The 22,736-nt window shown below is 41.7% G+C and overlaps 1 protein-coding gene and 1 long non-coding RNA gene across 8 annotated transcripts in view; one reads left to right on the top strand and one right to left on the bottom strand.

The window, feature by feature from the left end:
• The window catches only part of RFC1 (replication factor C subunit 1), a 90,344-nt gene that overhangs the window by 34,980 nt on the left and 32,628 nt on the right, over positions 1–22,736 (bottom strand). For 4 of the 7 annotated variants that reach the window (XM_032135844.2, XM_032135845.2, XM_058430278.1 and 1 more), the window contains exons 5-6: positions 3,897–4,129; positions 2,931–3,008 (exon numbers count right to left, since the gene is read on the bottom strand). In XM_032135844.2, the coding sequence (XP_031991735.1) occupies positions 2,931–3,008; positions 3,897–4,129 (311 nt within the window). Of the gene's footprint in view, positions 1–2,930; positions 3,009–3,896; positions 4,130–12,201; positions 12,538–12,634; positions 12,659–13,433; positions 13,627–22,736 lie in introns of those variants that run through there. The other 3 variants (XM_058430280.1, XM_058430281.1, XM_058430282.1) reach the window with 3 other exon arrangements.
• On the top strand, positions 936–2,761 carry LOC131381733 (uncharacterized). Its single transcript, XR_009210633.1, has 2 exons — positions 936–1,331; positions 2,654–2,761. It is a non-coding gene; the product is annotated as an uncharacterized LOC131381733 (long non-coding RNA).

Here is a 22,736-nt window from a genome sequence, read left to right as displayed (position 1 = left end):
GGATGACAGATAAAGTGAGTATATTTTTAAGTCATATTTCTTACTTATAAAACATGAGGTCTGTACTTTTCTCTTAATGGTTCTTATGCAACACAGCTTTCTTATTTCTATTTATTGTCTAAAAAGACCTCTGACAGGAATCTCAACCTAATAGGAAAACACAATCATCCGGGGAGCACAAAAATAGTGAATCTAAGAATTTTTAAAAAGTATACAGTATTTTTTTGGCACATATAGTAAGCTATATACAAATGTAAAATCACTTTTACTGTCAAACTCCTATTTTCAATTACTAATTCAAATGCATCTGTTCTCACTTTTGAAAATTTAAGTCATCATGTCAGGAGTTCTACTAACATGCTAATGTAACACAGAGACATTCTAGTTATCTTCAGTTATTTCAAAATACTTTCACTTTCAGCAAAATGGAGCTCTTCCAAAAGAGAATATATAGCAGTGGAATATCTTTCTCATTATAAACCAAATGGCTGTATGCCCCCTGCTAAAATGGCCATATGCCCCCTGCTAAAATGGCCTTACGTGATATTCAATAAAAATCATTATTCAAACAAAGAAAAGGACTTCAAAATCCACTCAATCTTTTAAAAGTGAAGAGAAAAAAGAAGGGAGGAAAAACTCTTACAGGGATAATTAGTAAAGACATCTTCAGTCATTAACACCTAAAAGTCCTTAATCAGATTAATAAATTACCCAAACAAGATTCTGAAAGAATGTGATAAAAATGGAAAAATAGGGGATTGTGATACAAAGTACCACACCTGGTTTGGAAAGGATTAGGTAACCCTCTAGTATTTGGATCAGATAAGGAGAAATCAGGTTCCTAAAAATTACTTCCTAGTTTGACCTAGGCTACTTGTGCTACCTTGAGTCATGTGGATACTTGCTTGTAGTCTATGTAATTCAGTGTGATCAAATAAGATAGGAAAACATTTTGAAAACACAAACTAAACTGCCAAAGTAATAAAATGTGAACAATCACAATATTGTTCTCTCACAATAATACTTATCAAGAGCCCATTGTATGCCAGACACTAAGATAAGCACCGATGTAACAATGGTTGAGTGAGAGACATAAACAGCCCTGGTGAGGGAACTTAGAGCCTATGCTTGCTATTCTAATTAAATAGCAAGTATAATCAATGATAATAGTAGCTATGACAGAGTGTGACAGAGTATATCGGAGGGGTTCCTAATATAGTTGAGGTAGTCTGGGACTAAGCAAGGGGAAGGGAGTTCAAACAGCCAGCAGCTAAGCCTGGAACCTCTGACAGAGATGAGCACTCCTCCCTGAAATACTTTCTTTGGCTTCCGTAAGATATCAACCTCTCCTGATGTTCCTACTTCACTAGCCACTCTCTCCTCTCCTTTGCTGGATCATCCTCCTTTTCCTGACCTCTAAATGTTAACAGTGGCCCAGGGCTCAATCCTGACACCTTTTTTTCTTTTCTGTTTGCATTATCTCCCCATGATCTCACCCAGTTACACAGGTTTAAATATTACTCAACTGGTAATGATTTCCCAATGTCTATCTTCAGTTTAGACTTCTCCCCTGAGTTCCTGACTCTTCTACCCAACCGCCGACTCTGCCTTTCCATTTGGAAGTCTATTAGACATCTCAAACTTAACTTGTCCAAAAGATTTCTCTGTACCAAACCTGTTCTGCTTCCTGTGTTCCAGCCTTAGTAAATCATATCACCATTCACCCAGTTGTTAAGGCCATAACTGAATATTATTTTCCGAGAGACAAGGTATTGCTCTGTCACCCAGGCTGGAGTGCAGTGGCACAATCACAGCTCATTGCAGCCTGAACCTCCCAGGCTCAAGCAATCCTCCCACCTCTGCCTCCCAAGTATCTCAGACCACAGGTGTGCACCACCATGCCCAGTTGATTTTTGCATTTTTGTATTTTTGGTAGAGATGGGATTTCCCTATGTTACCCAGACTGGTCTCAAACTCCGAGGCTCAAGTGATCCTCCCACCCCGGCCTCCCAAAGTGCTGGGATTACAGGCATGAGCCACCACACCCAGCCTCATCTGTGAATCTTCTTCCCTCACACCTTACATCCAATCTGTCAAAAACAACTTGTACCTTTCAAGGCACATTCAGATTATGCCCACTTCTCACTGCCTCTTCCTATTACAAGCTGACATCTCTCACCTACCATTCAGTCTGCAAACTGATCTGCTTTTGATCTTGCCCCCACCATGAACTATTAACATCATCTAAGCCAAAGTAATTTTCTTTGAAGATCCATCAAGTCATGTCACTTTTCTATTCAAAACTCCAATGGGGCTGGGTGTGGTGGCTCACACCTGTAATCCCAACAATTTGGAAGGCCAAGGTCAAGACCAGCCTGGCCAACATGGTGAAACCCCGTCTCTACTAAAAATACATAAATTAGCCAGGCGTAGTGTTGGGCGCCTGTAGTCTCAGTTACTGGGGCAGGTGAGGCAGGAGAATCACTTGATCCCAGGAGGTGGAGGTTGCAATTAGCCAGATCACGCCACTGCACTCCAGCCTGGGCAACAAAGCGAGACTCCATCTCAAAAAATAAAAAATAAAAACTCCAATGGTTTCCCATTTGGAAGAAACTAAATTCCAAAGTCTTTAACATTAACATCCTTTTTGTAGGTATCAAAGACCTGTCATGACCTACGGGATTTGCTGCTAGCCATTTCTTCAACATCATCTCACAGCACTTGATCAATCTTCTCTAAAAATAAATCTTGCAGTAAATAATTCTCCCCTGGGCTCATCATTTATCTTGTATAGAAATTTAGATTTTCATTTATTAGATTTTAACTTATTTTACATGTAACTTCCAATGAGGTTCAATTCGAAACCTGGCTGGACTAAATAGCTAGTCACAATATCAAGTTACTAATGATTCTAAGCAAAATGCCAATACCTCCGCATCTTCATCAAGCTGTAATTGCTTGGCGATGGCTTCATCATTTAATCCAGACTCATTTGTATTTTGTGAAAGCTATATTTCAAAGAAAATCAAGCAAAATCAGCATAAACCTTACGTTAAAAATAAAGCACTTTTTCTTGACTGTTGCTGATTAAATACACCAATGAGAGATAAGTGTATCAGTAACAGCTGCAATGTATACCACCCAGAAAGTCAAATTTATGGCTACTCCCTGACCATATCCAATCCCTAATAAATAAATATCCTATAGACAGACCTGTCTCACTTAGTTCTATTGATATGTTCAAGAGAAGTACCAAAAATAAAAACAAAAAAACCCAATCCTGTAGATTAATGTCTTGGCTTGACAAGTAGTCCAGAACATTGGCAAACCAATATGTGAGAATGATTACATTGTTCTATGGAGGAAGTGACAGAATCAACAAACAAACACGATGGGGCAGGCTCTCTTTAACTCAGGGGACTACTTTCACCATAATTGATCTGGTATGTCTGTTTCCTAAATGGCCAGAAACAGATGAATCCAATATCTGCCAAAGTATAGAGAAGGTCACAAGTGTAGCATAGGTATGCTCTATTTATAAGCAATCTATTTATTATCTCATTTGGAAACAAATTTATCGCTAATATTGACTGGTTGAGGTCAATAGTAAAATGAGTTTGCATTCTGAGAACTCACTTTAAATTTGAATAATTAGCATTTTTTCTTATGGCTTAAATGATCTTTTCCCGCTTTCAAGAATTAAAAAATTAAATATGTAACATTCTAACTTCCTCATCCTTTAAAATGAGGGTAATACATTTTACCCATAATCATAGGAAAATTATTTTAATTATTAAACCATGTTGCTTATTTACTACATCCTAGTTTCTCCTGTTATAAATATTAGTGAATGGGTATAAATCCTGAGCATACTTGCTTATATGTAGAACACTTACCTCTTTTCTTTTGCTTGCCACCATCTTCTTATTAGATCTTTGGACACTTCCAGTTCCAAAATAATCAAGCACTGATGTGGGTGTAAGTTTTATTGGTGATAAGGGCTTATTCTTGGTCTTAGTGTTTTCTTCATTCTTTTTCATGTTTGATGTTCCAAGATGACTATTTGTAGATCTTCCATTCTCTTTTGATTTAGAGGCCGCCTTCTTACACATAAAGTCATCTTCTTCATCTTAAATGAAATGTAACCAAATTTTTTTTATAAAACATCAATTCGGTTATACAAAGCAAACACTTCTACCAGCTTTATAAAAAGTATACAAGAGGCTAGACATGGTGGTTCATGCTTGTAATCCCAGCACTTTGCGAGACCAAGATAGGAGGATCATTTGCACTCAGGAGTTCGAGACCAGCCTGGGCAACATCATGAAACTCCGTCTCTACAAAGAAAATTAACAAAAAATTAGCCAGGCATGGTGGTACACACCTGTAGTCCCAGCTACTAGGGAGGCTGAGGCAAGAGGATATAAACCCAGGAGGTTGAGGCTACAGTTAGCTGTGATTGCACCACTGCACTCCAGTCTGAACAACAAAGACCCTGTCTCAAAAACAAAATAAATATCCAAGAACTCGGAGATGCTAATAACTTTTTTTCCTTCTATCTCCTAAATTCAACCATCATCCCCACATTTACCAGTGCCAGGCCTGTAATACACTATCTCCCCCAGTTACTACCAAGAGTACACAAATATTTACTGAGTACCCATTATGTACTGGGAACTTAAGATACAGCAGTGAATAAAAAAGACAAAATCCCTGCCCTCATGGAACTTAAAGTCTAGAAGAGGAAACAGATATACAAATAAACAAATATACACTGTCAAGTTAAATGTTCCATGAATAAAAAGTAAAACAGGGTGAAAGAATTAAAGAGTGACGAAGGGTACTCTTTGAGATAAGGTAGTGAGGGAATGCCTCTTTGATAAACAACATTTTAACGGAGGCCTGAAATGAAGATACCTCAGGCAAGAATATTTGGGCAATTAAACCTACAAATGGAAAAGCCGAGATGGAAGTGTGCCTGGAGTTCAATGTGGCTGCAGCACAATGCAGAGGCGTGCCAGAAGAGTTTGGGTGAAAGAGGTAGGGGCCAAATCCTGGAGGACTTTCTAGATGATAGGAATAATTGTAGTCTCTATTACAGAACGGGAATCCACTGGAGAATTTGGAGAATAGTTTGTGCCCCACCTTCAGGCCTGTCGTTTGGCAAACACACTGCAGAGCGGGGAAAGTGAATGCGGGGAGACACTTAGAAAGCTGCTGCAGCTCCAGATGAGATGCGGAAGGCCTGGACTGTGGTGGTGTTTGCAGAGGTAGTAAGTTGTCAGGTTCTAGCTATATATTGCAGGTGAACCATCTACTGATATCTAACCATTCAAGACCATAAATTCTTTGTTACATTTTATTTTTCTAAAAAGTTTCCACAAAACATCTGGCTTTAAATATCTTTTTAAGCATTCATGACAATGTTTAGATAATTAGGAGCTCCAAAAATGTACCTCAAAATGGCCTCAATAAATTTGTTTGCTTCAGTGACTCACAAAAAAAAAAAAAAAAAAAAAAAAAAAAGGCTTTTCGATTTGGCCTATAAACAAAAGAAATCCAATAAAAATGAAAATCTAAGAGACAAACATGAAGCCGGGTACAGTAGCACATACCTGTCATCCCAGTACTTTGGGAGGCTGAGGTGGAGGATTGCTTGATCCCAGGAATTCAAGATCAGCCTGGGCAACATAATGAGACTCTATCTCTACCAAAAAAAAAATTAGCTGGGGAGGCAGGCGGATCACTTCAGGTCAGGAGTTCGAGACCAGCCTGGTCAACATGATGAAACCCCATCTCTACTAAAATTACAAAACTTAGCCAGGCATAGTGGTGCGCGCCTGTAGTCCCAGCTACTCCGGAGGCGGAGGCAGAGGGTGCAGTGAGCTGAAATCGTGCCTCTGTACTCCAGCCTGGGAGACAGAGCAAGACTCTGTCTCAAAAAAAAAGAAAAAGAAAAATTAAGCTGGGCATGGTGGTGCAGGCCTGTAGCCCCAGCTACTCAGGAGGCTAAGGCAGTAGGAGGATCGCTTGAGCCCAAGAAATGGAGGTTGCAGTAAGCCTCGATTGTACCACTGCACTCCAACCTGTCTCTAGAAAAAACTTTTTTAATACAATTGAAAATAGGTCAGGTGCAGTGGCTCACACCTGTAATCCCAGCACTCTGGGAGGCCGAGATGAGCGGATCATTTGAGGTCAGGAGTTCAAGACCAGCTTGGCCAACATGGTAAGAGCCCGTCTCTATTAAAAACACAAAAATTAGCCGGGCGTGGTGGAGTGTGCCTGTAATCCCAGCTACTTGGGCGGTTGAGGCAGGAGAATCACTTGAACTGGAAGGCAGAGGTTACAGTGAGCTGAGATTGCACCACTGCACTCCAGCCTGGGCGACAGAGTGAGACTGCCTCTCAAAAAAAAAAAATTTTTTTTAAATAAAAGACAACCATGAAGACTAAGTCATGGTGGGGATGGGGGATGGTTCACTGTATCAATTTGGTATGCAAAGCCACATATGAGTGGCTCCTATGTCCTCTCAACTGCTCCCTCATTCAACTACGAACATTTGCTAAAGGCCTTACGTCCCAGGCACTGTGTTATCCTTAGGTGGCTGCCATTTCAAACATGAAAGTATCTAATGATATGTAAAAATTAAAAGGATTTAGCCTTACCTTCTATTTATTACATTTATATTAAAATGAAACTATAAATTTTACAACACATGACTCTTACAGGTTTCTGATTACTAAATGTAAAAAGTAACCCGCTATTTAAAGCAAGCATGTAGTAGACATCTCTGAGGATGCCAGTGCCCTTCACTACAAGCACATTTTCTCTAATAATTTACAGCTCACCCCACCCTCCAAGGGCCTCCAAAAACCACAGATATATCCATTAGATGGCTCCACACTCTTGACCACAATCAACTAGACCAGGAGTGAGCACTTGAGCAAAGTGGGGCCAACTTTATCCTTGATTTGCTCAACCAGTATGTACAAACCAAGGTGCAAAAGGTTTATTTCTACATTCAATGAGATAAGTTAGCAGGCTCCTAATAAATTTCCCCATTTTGCTTACACTAAAGTGTTTGCAACCGAAAGAGTTAAATTAAAACATACTTGTTTCACTTCTCTTCAACTATAGTCAATCTACCGTCAAGCTTTAATTAAAAATTTATCCATAACACTTTCTAAAGCACATCTAAGGCCTGATACAATTAACAGATTTCAGTTCAACCATGTTACAAAGAGTCAAAAGACGAGGTTCAGTCATTCATATATGTATCTGTTCTCCCTACCTAACTACTGGTTCTTCTCTGCCTCTTTGTCAGACAGGAAAAAGGCTTTGCAAAAGGCTAGGTAACATCACCATTCCATTTATAATAGCCACGTGGCTCACCCATAATAGTCCTAGTAATTAACCATTGAGAATATAATCTCAAAGTCCTTTCCTTTTCTCTAAAATAATAACACAATGATCATGGTATTATAGAAACTCAAATTTTTTAATACTTGACAGCTGGCCAGTTATACCCAGTGTATGTTAAATTTCTTATCTTATTAAATCTTATAATGTTTATTTGCTTTAAGTTCAACAATTGTACTTCTGGGCAAGAGGGAGTCCCTTAATGGAGAAAGAACAAACTTAAATTGTCTCTGAAACGATGGTGCTCTACTAGTTTCCCACCACCTTAAAAATGCCAAAAATACTAACATTCCATTTCCACTACACCTAGCCGTGCTTATAAGCAGTATGACAGAAAACCCCATAGCTGAGTGGGTGAGATCAACTACTATGGAGAGCAGATTGTAACAGGGCAAGAAAAGGGGAAGACAGAAAGTAAATGACCACGTAGGCAAAGATGGCCTCAACAACCATAATAATGGCAGTACGAACAGAGAGATGTGAGTATTATTTATAATATGGGAAAACAAATAACCTAAATATTAATATGTATATTCAACCATGTAACAAAATCTCTACAGCAATAAAAATTATAACAAATACCTATATTTGCTCATAGAAATATATTCATATGTTTATTAGGTGGCAAAAGCAGATGACATAACAGTATGTTTAATGACACTGTTTATCTATAGATATATACATAACTTTTAGATTCACATTCTAAAATCTGAAAAGAATCAATAAAACATTAACAATTTTTATCTCTGATTAGGGAAATATGGGTAATTTTCATGTTTTTTTCATACCCTTTGATATGGCTTGGCTGTGCCCTTAACCCAAATCTCATCCTGAATTCCCAAGTTACAGGAGGGATCCAGAGAAAGGTGAATGAATCATGGGGACGGGTCTTTCCTGTGCTGTTCTCATGATAGTGAATAACTCTCATGAGATCTGATGGTTTTATAAAGGGGAGTTTCCCTGCACAAGCTCTCTTCTCTTATCTGCTGACACTTGAGATGTGCCTTTCACCTTCCACCATGATTGTGAGGTCCCCAGCCATGTGGAACTGTAAGTCCAATAAACCTCTTTCTTTTATAAATTGCCCAGTCTTGGGTATGTCTTTACTAGCAGCATGAAATCGGACTAATACACCCTTTTCTCCATCTAATGTTTTACAACAATTGACTACATCCTAGAACTCTCTGACCCCTCAGCTTTCAGAGTCAGTGCTTTAGTTTCTACCTCCTCTTCACTCTTCTTTGCTTACTTCTGTTCATTATTTATCAGCATCTCTGCTATTCTGTTGCTGGCTTCACAGACTTCATGGTACCTTTTTATTTACTATTAATAAGTCTTTATTGAGCATTAAACTACATGCCAAGAACTTTATAATAAATTATCTTTAGTCAACTAGTCCTACCTCCTTATTCAATACATAGACCCCATTTTCCACATTTCTAACAAAAAAATAGACTAGACTTAAATACTTTCAAAATCGAGCAATGTTAATTCACCTTCTTTCTTTGGCGAATAGCAAAATACTATACTCCTTAGGAAAGTTTTTCCTTATAATAATTCAAAATACTTCCCTGTGAATTCCATCTACTTTCCTTAATCTATCCGCTGAACAGGGAGAAAAAATTTATCTACTTTTTCCACATTCAGCCTCTGAAGACTGCCCTTATTTCTTTCTTACGTCCCCTTCTCTATAAATAGTAAAACAGTTTCAAGCCAATCAACATTTAGGTTACTGGGAAGATTAAATTTTTCTTGAAGGGCCGGACATGGTGGCCCATGCCTATAATCCCAGCACTTTGGGAGGCCAAGACCAGCCTGGGCAAAAGAGCGAGACCTCATCTCTACAAATACAATAAGACAAAATTTTAGAGGCTAAGTGCCCAGTGTAGCACCTAGCCATGTTACAGCCATTCAGTAAATAAAAGTAGTATTCTCTGGGAAAAATAGTGCTGAACCAGAAGTCTAGAAAACTAAAATTCTAACCTAAGTTTGACTTACTATTTTTAATTAATCGTCTGGGTTTCACTGTGGTCTTCTGTAAAATGTTGGACCAAACAAACTCTTAAGATTTTCCCCTTTACAATTTTATGACCCTATGGGTAGCCACATAGATTTTTTTAATATTATACACAATATTGGTAAAAATGTGATGAGCTTGTACTAATAAAAACACTAATTATAAAAGTGTAAATTAGTGTGACTTTTCTAGAAAGTAATTTGGTAGAACACACCCAGAACCTTAAAGAAGTTCATATCCTTTAGCATAGTAACTCTTGGAGATAATCAGAGGTGATGACAAATATTTACATATAAATTTAGTCTAGTTATCACACTATTAGGAACATGAAAAGTATAAGCAACTGAAATGCTTGAAATCGGGAAAATATTTATATAAATTATGGTCTAACTATACAATGGACTCATGAAGCCATGAAAAATTAAGCCCAAATTTCAAGGCTCAAAAAAAACTCATGAAAATAGCACAACAGCTGTCAAAAAAACAAAATACATCGCTCTGTTCTTTTATGTGCACCCTAATGTTATAGGTATAAACATCACCCCTAAAAGGGGAGGTTCTTGTTATGAGCCTCCTCTACCAGAGATCTCTTTACAATAGTGGAGGGTAACAGAGCCCTTCTCTGAATACATGAATTTAAATTGAACAATGTCTTCAAGCTATAGATCAAAAAAATGTACTATAGCTAAACACAGGCATAATTTTATAAACATTTTTATAATTTCTGAGAAAAATTTAATTACACATGGCTCTCCAAAGAAAATATATGGGAGTGTTCTACAAGATACTTCAAGTATGTTTTCATTGTGTTAAATAAAAATTGCAAATAAGGCTCCTTTTCTCTGTTTACAAAATAAACAGCTATCTAGGCCCCTCAGAAGGTACGAGTAACTCTAGTAAAACGCAGTTAGGAAAAGTAAAAGGGAGGGTAATTCTCAAGGACTGGCTCCCTTGCTTTAATACCTATTTAATGCCCCCTGATTTGCCAATTTCCCCATACTCCTTACAGTTATGAGAATAACATAAAAAAAAGCAAATTCATGATCCTAAGCATTGAGATATTTCTCACAAACATAAGGGATTTCATATTTATTTTATAAATAAATATAGTATCCTATAAGCCACAGGCATATCTGAAAACATTGTCATCTTGCCTTGATGAAACCAGAAAACTTGAAGAACGAGCAGTCCTACTGTTTCTCTACTATGACTTCTGAACTAGTTGTCTTAAAGTTCCTTTGCCCTTAACATTTTAAAGGCTATATCAATATATTATGGAAAGATGACAAAACAGGCCAAGAAGAAGACAACTAGCTGCCTGCAACAGACAGTGACTTAATAGGTGTTGCTGTGAGGATCCGCATGTAAAATAAATATTTTACAATCCTACACAGTGTGTAGAGATGAAACATTCCAAATAAAGTTGTAGTTGTTCTTTTTTAACATTTGTTCTTGTTTTCTAATAAGCTTAAATTGGATTTCGCCTCATAGGAAGCCAAAGGCAAACTATGTTCTCTTCTCCCCAGAAACTTACAATAAAATAATGACAAACGGATCTAAGTCAAATTGAGGAGAACTGGTTGAAAATCATGAACAATTGAACACTTAGATTTTCCCTCTAGGATATCTGTCTTCTTGTAAAAACACCATTTATTTTTATTTGTAGGCAACATAATCTCAAATGCGGTACCAACAATCAAGCAAACTAGCATTATCACATTATCCTACACACAGCAGAGGAATCGCCTGGGAGAGAAGATTGCTTTGACACTCTGCGTTAGATACATTCATTTATTTAGAAGAATAACAAAAGAGAAATAAAAAATGTGGGGGTCCATATAAAAATCTATTTAAAAGGCAAGAAGGAAAAAAGTCTAATTCTGGAATTCATACTGCTGAGAATCTGGCCTTTCCAAACAGATCTCTGAATTCTAATTCTGTGATTTTCTTTTCTTTGGTCTAGAATACACAAAAAGCAAATTAGCGAAGAGATCCAGTTACAGGGATTAAAATAATTTATTTAGCAATAAAAACTAAAAAAGGAATCAAGGTGTTTAAAGCCTTTTTCTATAACGTTTCTTTTCAATATTTCCTTGAGTCAAAAATCTAAACCATCATTTCGGTTTTAGAGACAGAAAAAGGTTCATGTATGTGCCAAGCCTTCAATAAATATTGGTTAAATTAAGTGGATGGAAGAGAAACTAAACATACCACTTTTGCCCATTTATGTGGTAAATCAGACATTCTATACATATCGGCATAAAATAAAACTTCTAAGATTGTTCATCTTCAATCAAGAAACCAGAGATCTCATGATTCACTACAAATGAATCCTCTTAAAATCAAATAGAGTCAGTTATATTTTAAAAATAAACCTTATTTTATAACTCGTGGGGTCTAGTGAGGTAGCTGAGTAATGATAAATAAGAGAAAAAAGCACTGGCTTGAAATGCGATGTTATCCGCCACACAGGTACCGAGTCCACTGGAATGCCTGAATAAGAAAAAGTGGGGGAGGCCGGGCGCAGTGGCTCACGTCTGTAATCCCAGCACTTTGGGAGGCCAAGGCAGGTGGATCACGAGGTCAGGAGATCGAGACCATCCTGGCTAACATGGTGAAACCTCGTCTCTACTAAAAAAATACAAAAAAATTAGCCGGGCGTGGTGGCAAGCGCCTGTAGTCCCAGCTACTTGGGAGGTTGAGGCAGGAGAATGGCGTGAACCCAGGAGGCAGAGCTTGCAGTGAGTGTTAGGCAACAGGGGTACCTTAACGGCGCCGGTTCCAGGTTCTTCTCCCCTCCTTGACCGGGCACTGTCTGAACCCGCCAAAGGAGGGCCAATCAGAAAGAAGCATCTCCCGCCTTCCCTTGGGCCCGCCCCACGTAGGCCCAAGGGATATAAAACCCAGCACACCAGCAGCTCTCTCTCTCTCTTCTCTTCTTTCTCTCCCCTGTGCGACCTGACCTCTACCTCTCCAATAAAGATCTCTTGGCTGCCACCAGTGTCGTCTCTGACTAGCCTGTCACCCTTCATTTTGGTGCCGTGACTCGGATCGGGATTCCCCACCTTTAGGTGGGACCCCGATCCCCTTCCCAGGCTCAGTCTAGACCTCCAGCCAGCCTTCACCCATTTTCCTGTTCGCCGAGCTCTTCGCCCACCACCGGCCTCATCTCAGTAAGTTTTCCCCTCCCGGGCCTACCTCTCAGGCAAATCGCCAGACCCTAGCCGCTCCCGTGACAGACACATTTTGCCCGACGCCCTTATGGCAGTGGTAGGCCCCTATCATTCACTTCCGCCTCGGCCTGCAGGGAACGGAGTTTTCTCCCTCTCCTCCTCGCGTCTCCGGCCTGGGCCCCTCTCCTTCGCTCGTTAAAATCTGGGTACCAGGTGACCCACGGCCTCCCGCCTCTCAGAGGCTCCTCAGTCCTTCCGTTTCGGTGACGATCGATCCGGAGGCTCTGACTCGCTCCGCGGCAAGCAGCTAGCAGGGGACGCCCTGCCTAGCTCGTCACCGTCTATTCCTTCCTCTCATTATGGGAGGCTCTGCATCCCTGCCGACCGACTCCCCCCTACAATGTCTTTTAAATAATTTGTCAGCCCTTGGCCTCGCCTCAGACATCAAACCAAAACACCTAATTAAATTTTGCACTCAAAACTGGCCCACCTATCCCCTAGACAACCAAAACAAATGGCCTCCTTATGGCTCTCTCGATCCTGATCTTCTTCGGGATCTCTACAACTATTGCGTGCGAACAGGAAAATGGGTAGAGATCCCATATATTCACGGCTTCTTCCTCCTACGGGACAGACCTAACCTCTGCCTCCCTTGCGAATCCCAACAGCTCCTTGCCGCTCTTAAACTGCCAGCCCCTCCCTCTGCCCCGACTTCCACCCAGCCGACGAGCCCCCCCCATACCACCACCCTCCGCCCCGCCTTCCGGCCGCCGCCCAACCCCAACACCCAACAGCTTCCCCTCCCCCCACTTCCGCCTCCTCACCCTCCTCACTGGCCGCTCTCTCCTCGTTGTTTAGCCCTCCCATTACTCGCTCAAAATCTTCCCACGCTGTTCTCGCCCCCCTCACAGAAGTCGCCGGGGCAGAGGGCATCATTCGCGTCTACGTCCCTTTCTCCATAGCTGACCTATCTCAAATCGAAAAACGTTCAGGTTCTTACACCTCTAACTCTTCTTCATACATCAAAGAATTTCAGTAACTTTGCCAAGCTTATAGCCTCACCTTCCATGACATCTACACAGTCCTTTCTAACACCGTTCTTCCTGAAGAGCGTAGGCGAGTTTGGGAACATGCTTGCGCTCATGCAGATGAGGTCCACCAAACAGCCCCAGCCCTGCCACTGGGGGCGCAGGCGGTGCCAGAAGAGGAGCTCAACTGGGACTATAACACACAAAACGGCACAGCAGCCCAAGACCATTTCGCCACTTGCCTAATAGCTGGACTGCATAAAGCAGCTCAGAAGGCAGTCAATTTTGAAAAACTTCATGAAATAATACAGGACAAATATGAAAACCCCTCTGCTTTCCTTGACCGCCTTACAAAGACACTTCAACAATATACCACTATAGATCCTGAAACCCCCGACGGTAGACAACTCCTCATGTCCCACTTCTTCGCCCAAAGCTTCCCTGATATCCGAAACAAATTTAAAAAGCTAGACAGAGGCCCCTTCACTCCCCAATCCGAGATACTAGCAACGGCGTTCAAGGTCTATCATAACCGGGACGAGAAGGCAAGAAAACAAAAATACCAATTATTAGCACAGGCCCTCCAGGCTCCTTCTCAGCCCATAATAAAATCACACCAGCCACAAGGCGTCGTCTGGCCATCGGCCCATACACGAGCCCCCGGGCCCTGCTTTAAATGTGGAAAGGAGGGACATTGGGCCCGGCAGTGCCCAAATCGCAGGCCCCCCAACAAGCCGTGCCCCAAATGCCACCTGTCTAGCCACTGGGCCATAGACTGCCCCGGCCCCCGAAGGGAAGCCAGGCCAGCCTCCAACTCTACACTCGACCTCCTAGGTCTGGCCATCGAAGATTGACGGGGCCTTGGGACTCCTCTCCCGACACAGATCATCACCGCTCAGGAGCCCAGGGTCTTGTTAACAGTAGACAGATGCTCTATCACATTTCTCCTTGACACCGGAGCTACCTTCTTGGTTTTAAGGGAATTCTGGGGTGTCACTTCCCTTTTTGGATCTCCTATAGTCGGGGTTGGAGGCCAAACCATACATCCGAGAGCCACCCCTCCTCTCTCCTGCATCTTCTCCGGCCACATATTTTCTCACCGGTTCCTAGTCATGCCCCAATGCCCCCTTCCCCTACTAGGAAGGGATATCCTCTCTAAATTCAAAACCTCTATCACCTTTAATCCAGCCACCCCCCCAAAATCCACCTCACTCATTGCCCTAGTTGCTGATTCCATATACCAGGCTCCTGCTCCTCCTCCGCCTTCGCTCCCAACAGGCGTCAATCCTGTAGTTTGGGATACTACCACCCCTTCGTTAGCACTATGCACCCCCATACAAATCTACCTCAAAAATCCACATCACTTTCCCAGCCAACCCAATATCCTCTCCCCACCTCTAGTCTGAGGGGATTACAACCAGTTATCTCCGATCTCCTCAGGAAGGAGTTCCTTAGACCAACCCACTCACCATTCAACACCCCCATTCTTGCAGGAAAAAAAATCCAGTGGCACATTCCACCTCGTTCAGGACCTCAGGCTCATTAATGAAGCCGTTAAACCCATTCACCCCCTAGTCCCCAACCCCTATACTCTCTTGTCCTCAATTCCTCCAAGCGCCACACACTTCTCAGTGGTTGATCTCAAGGATGCTTTCTTCACCATTCCTCTCTCCCCCCAATCGCAAGATCTCTTTGCTTTCACCTGGACTGACCCAGACACCAAACAGTCACAACAACTGACATGGACCGTTCTTCCCCAAGGGTTCAGAGATAGCCCTCACATTTTTGGCCAAACCCTAGCTTCAGACCTAAAAACACGGAGACTTCCCCAATCCGTCCTCCTGCAATATGTAGATGATCTCCTTTTGTGCAGTCCTTCTCTAGCCGTCTCCCAGGCCGACACTACTTCCCTTCTCGATTTCCTCACAGACAAAGGCTACCGAGTATCCCCTCAAAAGGTCCAACTCTCATTAACACAAGTCACCTATCTAGGAGTCCTTCTCTCTTAAGACTCAAAGGCCATCAGACTAGATCACAAAAGCTTCATCAAAAACCTCCCCATCCCCGAAACAAAACAAGAAATCCTCTCATTTTTAGGACTAGCAGGCTACTTTAGAACATGGATCCCTTACTACTCCCTCCTAGCAAAACCCCTCTACGACCTGTCTCGAGGAGCCCCATCCGAGCCCATAGACCCCGCAGCCCAACGACCTTTCCATTCACTTCAACAAGCACTGTTAAGAGCTCCAGCTCTACACCTTCCAAATTTAGAAAAACCTTTTGTTTTATACGTCCACAAGCATCGTGGCCTAGCCCTAGGAGTCTTGGGACAAATGCAAGAACCCACATTCGCTGCAGTAGCGTATTTGTCCAAACAACTGGACCCCACCGTGCGAGGGTGGGCCCCTTGCCTCCGGGCCTTGGTGGCTGCCTACTTGCTAGTCGTAGAGTCTAAAAAACTCACATTTGGGGCCAACGTTACCATCACCTCCCCCCACCAACTAAAGGACCTTCTAACATACAAGAGCCTGCAAACACTCCCCGCCCCGCCACGTCCTGTCACTACTTGTCTCTTTCCTACACGATCCTACTGTTTCATTCCAATCCTGCGCACCCCTCAATCCCGCCACCCTCTTACCTCTTTCACAAACCCCGCCTTTACATAAGTGTATCGAGACTTTAGAGTCCCTCCTACCGTGTCCAAGCCACATCTCTGAAGGACCTTTAGATAGCCCAGATCACACGTGGTTTATTGATGGTAGCTCCTTCTCATTAAACGGACAGCGCCTAGCAGGGTACGCTATAGTCTCCCTAACCCAGACCATCGAAGCGAAGCCCCTGCCCTCCCAAACTACCAACCAACAAGCTGAACTCATTGCAGCCACTCGAGCATTCCAACTGGCAGCAGACTCCTCACTCACACTATACACAGACTCCAAATATGTTTTCCACATCTTACTCTCCCACTCTGCTATTTCGAAAGAGGGAGGACTACTCACAACAAAAGGAACATCTATCACCAATGCTACCTTCATCACATGCCTTCTCCAAGCCTCTCTACTTCCTATCAAAATAGGAATAGTCCACTGCAAGTCCCACCAAGCCGACTCGTCCCCAATAACACAAGGCAATAATAAAGCTGACCAAGAGGCAAAACAGGCAGCACTGTCGTCTCTGCCCCGCACAATCATGATAACAACAAACAGACTTCCAAACCCTTCACAGTACACACAAGACCCTCCACAACACTCACAGCCACCTAACTTCCCAAAGCACACCCTCTTTTCATACCTCCACTGTATCTTCCATACAAGCCCCCAATCATTAAAAACATTTCTAAGCTCCTTCTTCACCCTCGATTCTTCAGATCTACAGTTCCTCCAACAGCTCACATCTACCTGCTCCATTTGTCAACATACAAACCCACAAACCCCACTAAGGCCAGGACCTTTCCCAACTCACCAATCCAGAGGACATATTCCGGGAAGTGACTGGCAACTAGATTTCACTCATATGCCCCCCGTAAAAAAACTTAGCTATCTCTTAGTCCTCGTAGATACCTTTTCCGGGTGGGTTGAAGCATTCCCGACCACAAACAAAAGAGCCAGCACAGTTGCCTCTATCCTTTTATCAGAAATTATCCCAAGATTCGGAATCCCAACCTCTCTCCAAACTGACAACAGCCCTGAATTCACTTCCCACATTTCACAAGACATAACAACTGTACTTAATATCCCCTGGCACTTCCATATCCCATATCACCCCCAGTCCTCAGGGAAAGTTGAACGAACCAATCACACACTCAGAGACCCTTACCAAACTCTCCTTAGAATTACATCTAGACTGGGTTAAGCTATTGCCTACAGCTTTGTTCCGACTCCGAGTTCTGCCAAAAAAGCCTTCCCTGATGTCCCCTTTTGAAATCGTGTACGGTCACCCGGCACTCCCACCTGGCATTGAGCCCACTTCAAAAATAGTCCCAGCAGGCATCAGCTACCCCCTCCTGTCCTTCATCCGTTGTGAGCTATGGAAAAGGCAAGACTGCCTCCTTCCCGATGCCACCAACCCACAACCTCCATTTCCCCTCAAGCCAGGAGAATGGGTTTTCTACTCTCTACCAAGCCACACACAAGTAGCCCCACTAACCCCAAAGTGGAAAGGGCCCCTCCAAATTGTGCTTTGCACCCCTACTGCCACTAAGCTCCAAGAATCACCAGGGCGTCTAACTCCTTGGCTTCACATTTCCAGGTTAAAACCAGCCACGAACCCGGATCAAACAAGAAGTCTAGCCGCCTCCTCACATTCCACAAAATACACTTGCACACCCATACCTCACAGCCCTCTCAAACTCCGCATTTCCAAAGTGCCATCCCTTCCGCCCATTCCAGAAGCCTAAAGTCCCACCACCATGCATGTTCCTCCCTCTGGGACACTCTTAAACCCCCTCTCATGGCTTGGCTTCTTTCCTTCCTAGGCCCATTACTGGGGGCCCTAGCGTTCTGTGCTCTACTCCCTTGCCTTACTAGATTCAATATTTAACCAAACGTTTAACCAGCTTCTCCTTAGAAACTACCAAATTCTAGCAGCGTGTGAAGACACAACTGGCTCTAGAGAAAACCTCACAGACTGCTGACACCCCGTCCATCAACAGCTCGCCTTCACAAGTTGCCTCTACAAGGGTATGTCTGCTTAAAGCCTCCTACAACCCACACCCTAAATTAAACTGTCATTTTATTTTCCTACAGCTCTATAGCCCACCCCCAGGCTATTAAAGATGGACACTAACCGGTTCCATCAGTTCCTAACCAATCTCCACACGGACAGCTGGCTCATCGATGATCCAACCTTACCTCTAGGGTGGCTCACCGCACTCAATGACCTCTACCTACAAGGCGGAATCATACTCCTAGTATACCCCAATCCTCCCAAGCCAAACTCCCTTCCACTTTCCCCCTCACAACGCCCCTTCTCAGCAGGAAGCAGCCAGATAGACGACGACGCCCACTTTCCATTTTAAACCAATAAAAAGGGAGGAATGTTAGGCAACAGGGGTACCTTAATGGCGCCGGTTCCAGGTTCTTCTCCCCTCCTTCACAGGGCACTGTCTGAATCTGCCAAAGGAGGGCCAATCAGAAAGAAGCATCTCCCGCCTTCCCTTGGGCCCGCCCCACGTAGGCCCAAGGGATATAAAACCCAGCACACCAGCAGCTCTCTCTCTCTCTCCTCTTCTCTTCTCTCTCCCCCGCGCGACCTGACCTCTACCTCTCCAATAAAGATCTCTTGGCTGCCACCAGTGTCGTCTCTGACTAGCCTGTCGCCCTTCAGTGAGCCGAGATCGCGCCACTGCACTCCAGCCTGGGCCACAGAGTGGGACTCCGTCTCAAAAAAAAAAAAAGTGGGGGAAAGGCCTGGGCAGTTGGCCACAGGTACATGACCCAAAGCTTCTTACAATTCTAAGGCATAAAATGGGCAACAGAAGGAAATCTGCCCGACCACAGAGTTAAGGGAGTGATTCTGCAATCAACGCAATTTCCCCACTGCCATTCACATACATCTTCCCCACACAAGAGGAGAGAACAGTGCTGGTCTCAGTATGAAAACCAAGTATAAGTCATTTTGTGTATTATTTTATTATTATATATTATATTGTATATTATTAGTACTTAATGATATTTTCATCACATAATCCTACTTCCTTGGCATTCAGGAATACAGTCCTATGTCTCTCATAGTTTCACAAGTGCCTGACAGTAAAGTACCTGTCACCAGAACAGTCTGTTCATTTTCAAAGATGCTTCGGAACCTCACTATCTTAGTGTCTGATTATTTACTGTGCCCTTTTCAAATCTCCTTCCTCTCCATATGCCACTTAGTTTTTTTCAGGTCCCATAATACACACTAATAAAAGAGAACTGAAGAACAAATTAGCAAAAAGATTATAAGAAAGCATCTAGCTCTCATAAATATGTGCATTTGCAGATAAAATTGCTAAAGCACTATCAGTGACCTTTGAATCATCATATAAAATAGAAGCCCCTGAAGATTAAAGAAATGAAGTCCTAATTGTCAAAAAAGAGAAAGACAGATCCACAACCACAGAACTACAGAAGACAGGTTTAGTGACAATGCTATACAGTAACATCATGAACTGGTCAGGAGCAGCATATGGCACTCAACTGAAGTAGACAAGAGCTCACTAAGCATAAACCAAGGCCTAAGCCTTCATTTATTCTGTGAGTTATCAGACTAGCAGGTGAAATGAATACTAAAAATGATTATCTGGACTTAAACAAAGTATCCACCAAATTCTCTTCTGATAAGAGGCAGGGTTTCTAACCTCCACGTTATTGACATTTGAAGCCAAGTAACTCTCTGTCCTGTGCATTGCAGGATGCTTAGTGGCATGCCTGGCCTCTGCCACTTACATGCCATAGCATCCCCTAGTTATGACAACCAAAAATGTCTCCAGATATTGCCAAAGGCCCCTCAGAAGGCAATATCACCCTTGGTTGAGAAACACTGATTTATGGCAAGATAGAGAAATACAAAACAATAGTCATTACTAAGATTCGTAAGTAATTAGACAGCTATTCATAGGAAACTAAACAGCTATATCCAGGGTGCTGATGATAATTCAAAGCAAATTTTGAAAAAAACTTTATTTGTCCCTTAATGCTAAACAATTTTAATAATGATTCAGGAAGAAACACAAAGACAAATCTATCAAACTTATAGAAGATATAAAACTAGATGACATGAAAAAATAAGTGTATGAGAGACATCCAAAGATCTACTAGATTCTTCTACTGGGCGGGAAGGAAGAAGGGAGGGTTAAGGCATTAAGTTATGAAAAAGCAAGCTGTAGGCCAGGCGCAGTGGCTCACGCCTATAATCCCAGCACTTTGGGAGGCCGAGGCAGGCGGATCACCTGAGGTCGGGAGTTCAAGACCAGCCTGACCAACATAGAGAAAGCCCGTCTCTACTAAAAATACAAAATTAGCCAGGCATGGCGGCGCACGCCTGTAATCTCAGCTACTCAGGAGGCTGAGGCGGGAGACTCGCTTGAACCCAGGAGGCGGAGGTTGTGGTGATCCAAGATCGCACCATTGCACTCCAGCCTAGGCCACAAGAGCAAAACCCCATCTCAAAAAAAAAAAAAAAAAAAGACAAAGCAAGCTGTAGAAATTTTACAATAAGATGCTACTCAAATAAGTGTGTGTGTATGTTTGTGTGTGTGTGTGTGAATGAAACATTTACTTAGGTAATTTTAAATAATATTAATTTAAATCCCTCATCTTCAAAAATTCTAACTTTAGTTTCTTTTATGCAGAATTTTAGTGTACAAATTATTAATTTTTGAACAAGTATCATCAAAAAAATATAATACTCGCTTGAAGGAAATTTTCTACCTTTATCACTCTAGGTTTCTCTGAAAACATCTAAGAGAAGCTCTCTATCATATACAGAATCTATACCTATTTGATACACAAAACTGTATGTCTCTAAAAGTTAGCAAAGAGAATGTTACACACATCCCCAAGAATATTTTCTGCTACTATTTTCCAAAGTCACAAGTCACTGTTATTACATGGTAACCTGTCACCTAGAGAACACAACATTGCCAATTTTTTTCCCATTTAACACTCCTCAAATAATTTTAACTTCAGGAGTACTAACTGCCTCCAGAATTATATGCACAATTAAAATTACCAGTCAAACAATTCAAGACAGGAAAAACCCCCACCATTTTCGATCAAACAGCAGGCCCTGATGAAACCATAATAAAAGGTCAATCTTCGCCAAACAAGACTCAAGGTCTCTCACTTCATTAAACAGCTAAAAGTAAATATATTTACCCAGTACAACAAGCATTTGGGTTTTTACCAACCTTGAAGAACATTTTACTAGAGTCAATAGTTGGCTATAAAGGTATTTATAAGCAGTTCTTTCCTTTTCCTGTAACTTGGGAAATTAATGTGGTTAAATTAGTTTTTAAAAATCAATAAATCCTAGTAGAAGACAGATATAATCAAAGTGATGATGAAAAATATTTCTCATGGAGCAAAATGGAAAGCCTAAAAATCTGTATAACAATAATCTAAAAAGCTAGCTGTATAATAATATAAGCAAAAATACTTGAAACCTACATTTTTCCTAAATCTGTTTTTCATTGTTTATAAAGCACTATGCAATAGAAGTAAAATGCAAGCCACATATAAAATTTCAAATTTTCTCATAGCCACATTTTTAAAAGTAGAAATAAGTGAAATTAATTTTAACTGTATATTTTATCTAAACCAATAGATCCAAATTATTAGCATTTCAAAATGGGATCGATAACAAAAAATTAACAAGGCAGTTTACCTTTTTTGTGTAGGAAGTCTTTGAAATCTGTGTTTTTAAAATAAATTTTATTGTATATTATCTAAAGTATACAACATAATGTCAGGGGATATATAGATAGTAAAATAATTACCATAGCGAAGCAAATTAACATATCCATCATCTCACATAGTTACCCATTTTATTTTTGTGGCAAGAGCAACTAAAATGTACTAATTTAACAGGAATCCCAAATACAGTACAACTTTATTAACTATAGTCCTCATGTTATACATTAGATCTCTGGACTTGTTCATCCTATGTATCTGCCACTTTGTAACCTCTAATCAATATCTCCCCATGTCCTCCCCAACCCCCGCAACCACTGTTGCATTCTCTATTGACTTCTTTTTTAAGAGTCCGCATTATAAGTGAGATCATGCAATATTCTTCTTTCTGTGCCTGACATTTCACTTAACATAATGTCCGCCAGGTTCATACATGCTGTGGCAAATGAAAGAATCTCCTTCTTTTTTAAAGCCAAATAATATTCCATTATTATATATACCACAATTCCTTCATCCATCCACCGTCTGACACTTAGGCTGTTTCCATATCTTGGCTATTGTGCATAATGCTGCAATGAATATGGAAGTGCAGATAACTTTCTGAGGTGGTGATTTCATTTCCTTTAGGTATATGCCCAGAAGAGAGATTGCTGGGTCATATGGTGGTTTTATTTTTAATTTCACTGGGCTCCTCCATGCTGTTTTCCAA

The sequence above is a fragment of the Hylobates moloch genome, unplaced genomic scaffold (assembly GCF_009828535.3).
Source record: "Hylobates moloch isolate HMO894 unplaced genomic scaffold, HMol_V3 SCAFFOLD_17, whole genome shotgun sequence".
Classification (NCBI taxonomy): Eukaryota; Metazoa; Chordata; class Mammalia; order Primates; family Hylobatidae; genus Hylobates; species Hylobates moloch.
The sequence above is the reverse complement of the archived record's forward strand: the minus strand, read 5'-3'. Positions and strand labels throughout refer to the sequence as shown.